The sequence below is a fragment of the Physeter macrocephalus genome, chromosome 5, assembly GCF_002837175.3.
Source record: "Physeter macrocephalus isolate SW-GA chromosome 5, ASM283717v5, whole genome shotgun sequence".
Classification (NCBI taxonomy): Eukaryota; Metazoa; Chordata; class Mammalia; order Artiodactyla; family Physeteridae; genus Physeter; species Physeter macrocephalus.
This window is the reverse complement of record NC_041218.1, coordinates 100,016,228-100,022,292: the sequence shown is the minus strand read 5'-3', so window position 1 is coordinate 100,022,292 and position 6,065 is coordinate 100,016,228. Positions and strand designations below refer to the sequence as shown.

The following is a 6,065-nucleotide window of genomic DNA, read 5'->3' as shown; positions in this document are numbered from 1 at the left end:
AAGGAGGGCCACCACAGAATATGCTTAAATTAAGCTTTGTTAAAATTAGCTATGATTTTCAATTTGTTATAGTAATTTTGATGGATAACCCTAAATGTGCCAAGTGAGAATTTTCCACCGTCACCCTTAAAGGAGTACTGCTCCAACCTGGTCACAATCTTGAAGTTCCACCTTGTTTTTTCCCTGTCCGAGCCTACACTTCAGTATTCCACTCACAGCTTGCCCCTGGGATACTCAATCAGCAACACTTAATTCTTGGATCAGGGAAGCAAAAAACAAGATACTCTTTTAAACAAACACAGCAACTGTTGTCTTAGGAGTAACGAGTTGCTGCTTAAAATGAAATCTACATCAATACCCTAACCCAAACAAGGACAGACAACGGTTGTTTAGTTTTTATTTCATAACCATAAACTTAACTTTGCAATTCAGCTAAACTTGGAGGGGAATAAGGAAAATATGGAACCCAAAGAAGTGCAATGAGAGCACAAAGATTATAGTATATTTTGAGCAGATGGGGATGAAGGGGTGCTGCTCTCCTGAGCTACAGAAGGAATGGTCTGGTGGTTAAGATAAAACACAAGTCAAATTTATTATTAGATTTGTCCACAGTCAGCAATGGTGATCTTCTTGCTGGTCTTGCCATTCCTGGACCCAAAGCGCTCCATGGCTTCCACAATGTTCATGCCCTCTTTCACCTTGCCAAAGACCACATGCTTGCCATCCAACCTGGAAACAGAAGAATAAACATTGCTACCTGCGACCTGCAGGTAGTAATGAAATAAGAGAGAAATAAACAGCCTGCATTGTGCATTGAGATAAGAACAGTGTCCCAGAAATCAATATAGCATACCCAAGTAAGAGAAGACCAGAAGAGTGGTTTATCCAGCTTTTAGTACTAGCTAATGTCGACTAGTAAAATACCGGAAACATTTTATCCTTTTACCTAAAAAAAAAAAGTGTCAATACCAGATTACTTTAAGCCAGTCTAAAAAAGGTGGTCTCCAAGAGTCTGTAAACACTGTTAAGAATCCTAATTTTAGAATGGACCCCTAAAAAAGAGCCAACAAATCACATGCTAATTAGATGAAAGCACCACTCTTAAATTCAACTACTCAACAAAGTGCCCTGTTTTGCTACAGTATCTCAATTTCTATAGCTCACTATCTAAATTTATGACTGTTCATGCCCTTCTACTACTTTAGAGCAGGAAACAGCAGGGAAAGGTTGCCTTTGCTATGTTCTGCTCTTACCACTCAGTCTTGGCAGTGCAGATGAAAAACTGGGAACCGTTTGTGTTGGGGCCAGCATTTGCCATGGACAAGATGCCAGGACCCGTATGCTTCAGGAGGAAATTCTCATCATCAAATTTCTCCCCATAGATGGACTTGCCACCAGTGCCATTATGGCGTGTGAAGTCACCACCCTGTGAACATAAGAGAACCTGTCACTTTTGGCAACACAATTGGAAAACATGCCAAGTCTGCAAGGTTCAAACTTCAATTTAGATGGCATGGTATCAGTGCAAAATTGTCAAATAGACAAATGTAACAGAAAACAAAGTATAAAAGTAGACTGGCACCAACGTAGACAGACCATATGTGCACATTCTGAAGTGCTCTGGCTCAATCCCAAATTAAGAGAACCCAAATCAGTATCAGTAAATTTCATACCTGGCACATAAATCCCGGAATTATTCTGTGAAAGCAGGAACCTTTATAACCAAAGCCTTTCTCCCCAGTGCTCAGAGCACGAAAGTTTTCTGTTAAAATAAAGTATATATTGTACATAGACACAACAGTTAAAATCAGAATACCTTTGTTAAACATTTAAAAAATAAAACTAACCTGCTGTCTTTGGAACTTTGTCTGCAAACAGCTGTAAGAGAAAATGACAGTTAATGAAAAACATCTGCTTACATATTTTGTTGCTTAGTACCCTTGTCTTTAGGGGCTTCTGAATCATAAATTCATTTTCTCACTAGAAGAGAATGCTTCTTCAGTAATTACTTTGAATCCCAAATAAGAACTGCTCCTGACAGCCTTAAGGTCCTGCGGGGTTGGGTTAGCAACATGACACCCAAAGACATGCCAAAAATCCAGAACCAGGAATGACTCAAACAGTGTGAGGCTTCTAAAAAGTGACTTAAAACTTTTATGTGTATCACACCTACTTCTAAACAGATATATGGTCTCTCAAAGGTACATCACCTCCCCCAACTTCAACTTGAACCTAAAGACAAGAACTTTCAAGAATAGCAAGTACTCCTGCACGATCAGGGAGTAAATAGCTGTAATTTTAGTCACTGGTAATGAAAATGCTACTACCTCCAATCTGTTAACATAGCTTTATGGATTGGATGAGCAGTCACTTCTTGGTTTCCAGGTCCCTTACCTCGAAGGAGACGCGGCCCAAGGGCTCGCCGTTGACGGCGATGTCAAAGAACACGGTAGGGTTGACCATGGTTGGGCAGCGCAAGTACTCCTGCACGATCAGGGAGTAAATAGCTGTAATTTTAGTCACTGGTAATGAAAATGCTACTACCTCCAATCTGTTAACATAGCTTTATGGATTGGATGAGCAGTCACTTCTTGGTTTCCAGGTCCCTTACCTAGTAGTGGGGTAAAAAATAAAGATTGGTTTCTAGTACAACTGCTTTGAACCTTTCCTGCATATATCAAACATTTTGGCTAGAAAAGCTTAAATACCATAGAAAACGCAAGCCCTTGCATAAAAACAGTTTAAGGTACTTAATGAACTATTCCACAGACCTGTGACTTAAATCATCTACTGAAATCCCTGGATGTTTCTTAGAAGACTTGTTTAGCTTCTAAGTGCTGTATATAAAATATACGGTCTCTTTTAAGTATTAACGTGTCTCCAACCCGTGTACTAACTCGTTTCCCTTTTAGACCCTTACTAAAAGTTAAAGCTCGCAGTGGCAGTTCCACCTCCATTCTCACCAAGGGATCTGTCAGAGCGCCTATCTCATTTCCATTAAGCCCTCTGGCTAACCTGAGACACAAGCTACAAAGGGTTAGGCTCAGGCCAAGTTTCCACGTGGCCCCTGGCCAATTATCAGCTGACTTCAGATAAAGGTGGAGTATACATCTATTGGATGTAATATTTCTCCCGAGAGTTTTTACGTCAGGGCAAGTTTCCACATGGGCCCTTATCAATTCTTAGCTCTGACTACAGTGAGTGGGCTACAGACTGATCTGCATGGGGGGCTATCTAAGCTTGGACTAAGATCCTACAACCTGATCACCGGCGGCTCTTTGAGAAGTGGTAAAAGAGGATAAAACCTCTTAGGGCTACACCCCAAGACCTACCATGCTGGGTTAACTGAAACGGAATCCCATTTACCGTTTGAAGAGCCCGCCGAGTTACTTAGCTACCCTGCTGTGATTACAAACTGATTAAGAAGTACCCATAACACGCCTGAACTAATTAGGAAACCACCAGAGAAAGCCTGCCGCGCTGCCGGTCTCGAATAGCCCGTTCTGCGCGGGGACGACCGGGAGGGGCCCGGGCGCCTCCCACCCGCCGTCACCGCAGCGGAAGGCGGGCCTCGGCGCCAGCGGGGGGAAGGCGGCCGGCACATTTCCGCTCGGGGTGGGGGCGGGGAGGGGCCTCTTTCTACATCAACCTCGCGATTTTAAAACACCCGGGGAAGCCCTCGAGCCGGCCGACCCCGCACCCTTATAACCCAATCCTGAACTAGCAAGCGTCCTCCGGGACAAGGGATGGGCTGCTATCCCCACCAGCCCTGGCGCGCCCGGCGCGGGAAAAGGCAGCCTTCAGGTGCGGCAGCCGCGTCGGCTCGAAGGAAGCGGCTTCCGAGTCCTCGAGGGCGGCCCCGGGAAAGTCGCGGCTGCCCGGGGGCGGCGCCCGCCTTCCGTTTGAGGCGTTGCCGACCCTCAGGGCCCCGCGGTCCCACGCGGCAGCCAGCCGCTCGCGGCCCGAGCACGTGCGCGCGCGCCCGCCCCGCCTTTGTCTGCCCGCCGCCCCCGGCCTCCCAAAATGGCCCCTCGTCAGGAAATGGCGCCGCGCTGCCCGCGTTCCTCAGGCGGGGCGCCCGCACCCAGCCCCTCGGCCTCCCCATCGCCGCCCGCTCAGGCCCACCCGGCACGCCGCCGCCCGCCCCAACCTCGAAGGAGACGCGGCCCAAGGGCTCGCCGTCGACGGCGATGTCAAAGAACACGGTAGGGTTGACCATGGTTGGGCAGCACGAAAAGTCCCGGTGTGGCGGCGTCTGCAAAGCAGCACGAGCCCCACCGCCCGCCTCTTTTATAGCCGGTCCAGGCCCCGCCCATGGCCGGTCGCGCGCCTCATCTCTGGCCAATCGCGACCGCGGGTCAGTCGAAGTGACGGTGTGGCTGGGCCTATGGGTGGAGATGGCGCCGGAGAGGAGGGACGGGAGACGCGCGTGCGCGCTGGCAGATGCAGGTAGGTTCCCGCCCGCCGCCTCGGTCTCCGCGCTGCGGCGTGGGGTCGCTCGCAGGCGACGGGGTTGGGGACGGGGCTTAGAGACCGCCCTGGTGGGCCGGTTGGGTCGGTGGGAAACCGAGAGACACGCACCTGCCTGGGCCCGCGGCCAGGACGTCTTCCCATCGCGCAGAGGGGGCAACTGAGGCAAACGCAGGCCTCAAGGTCGCGCCGCCCGCCAAGGTCGCTCGGGGTCCAGGGCCCGTGCCGCTCTGGGAGGCCAGGTGGCTTTGGGCATCACCATTTTCCCACTGCAGATGAGGATGAGGCGCAGCCGCCGCCGTCTCTCCCTCCCCCCTTTCTCCCCTAGTCTGAAAGGTTATGAAATGCTTCCAAAATACCCTACTTTCCGAAAATATCTTGCACACTCTGCTTGAATTTTCTCCAGTAGGAAGACATTAAAACAGGAGCCTGTCACTTCCCTGGTAGCGCAGTGGTTAAGAATCGCCTGCCAATGTGGCGACATGGGTTTGAGCCCTGGTCCGGGACGATCCCACATGCTGTGGTGGACTTAAGCGCTTGCGCCACAACTGCTGAGCCTGTGCTCTAGAGCCCGTGAGCCACAACTACTGAGCCCACATGCCACAACTACTGAAGCCCGGGCGCCTAGAGCCCGTGCTCCGCAGCAAGAGAAGCCACCGCAATGAGAAGCCCATGCGCTGCAACAAAGACCCAACGCAGCCAAAAATAAATAAATAAATTTAATTTTTTAAAAAAAGAAAAGTGAATTCCCTTAGGCAAAGATATTAATAATACTTTTATTACTAGTACTGAATGCACTTATATGGCCCTGGTCTTTTGTTCGGAAAACCTTGAAAGGAAAATTTATATATCCTCTGATATTCAGAATGTTATTTAGTATCTCCAAAACCAGGATAGGGTTGTGAGAAGCAAATGAGAGTCCTTATGAAAGATGAAATCCAGTGTCTGGCATCATGCCATCATTATTCATAATGGCATTGCGAGCCTACATCTGCTCAGAATTGATAGAGAGTGCAGTTTTGTTCTCACAACCACCCCAGAATCCCCATTTACAGACGCGGAAAGTGAGCATCCTTCATGTTAAATAGCTTGCTCAGAGTAACCAGCTTAGGAGTATTAGCAAAGCCAGAACTGGCAACTGCTTTTTTGCCCATTCCCCAGCACCGGTGCTTTGTGACCTTGAGGAAGCTGCTTGTCCTTCTCTGACACTGAAAAAATGACCCGAGGCCCTCAGGCATAACTCCCTCAACTTCTCTCCTCCACCCTGCACCTTAAAGCAGTTAGGAGCCCCTCCTAAGAAATAAATGAATGAATAATAAGGTCGTCACTTATGACTTCCCTCACATTACTATTCAGAGCCCTCCCTTCTCTTCACCATCATCATAGTCCTCTCACTCACTTCTTCTACCAAGAACTCAGAGGGGCACCCTCACCTGCTAGGGCTAGAGGCAGTGAGGGGAAGCCAGGCTGTGTCCTGTGCAGGCCCCAAAGATGGGCGTCTCTGTGGCAGGCACGCAGGCATGGTCAAAAGGATCCTGTCTGCAGCCAGGCCAGCCTGGGCATTACTGACCTGAGTTAGGTGGTAAAATGTGCAG

At 49.0% G+C, this 6,065-nt stretch overlaps 1 protein-coding gene across 2 annotated transcripts; it reads right to left on the bottom strand.

Moving 5' to 3' along the window:
* Positions 1–384: 384 nt before the first annotated feature.
* PPIA (peptidylprolyl isomerase A) lies at positions 385–4,274 on the bottom strand. Of its 2 annotated transcripts, none has more exons than XM_024115126.3 (5): positions 4,151–4,274; positions 1,848–1,878; positions 1,674–1,762; positions 1,254–1,426; positions 385–729 (listed from the first exon to the last, which is right to left on the bottom strand). In XM_024115126.3, exons 1-5 carry the CDS (start codon positions 4,217–4,219, stop codon positions 597–599), a joined length of 495 nt encoding a protein of 164 aa, XP_023970894.1. In that variant the 5' UTR covers positions 4,220–4,274; the 3' UTR covers positions 385–596. The 2 variants fall into 2 exon arrangements, with proteins under 2 accessions (XP_023970894.1, XP_028346031.1); XM_028490230.2 differs by lacking the exon at positions 4,151–4,274 and adding an exon at positions 2,395–2,475.
* Positions 4,275–6,065: the final 1,791 nt, after the last annotated feature.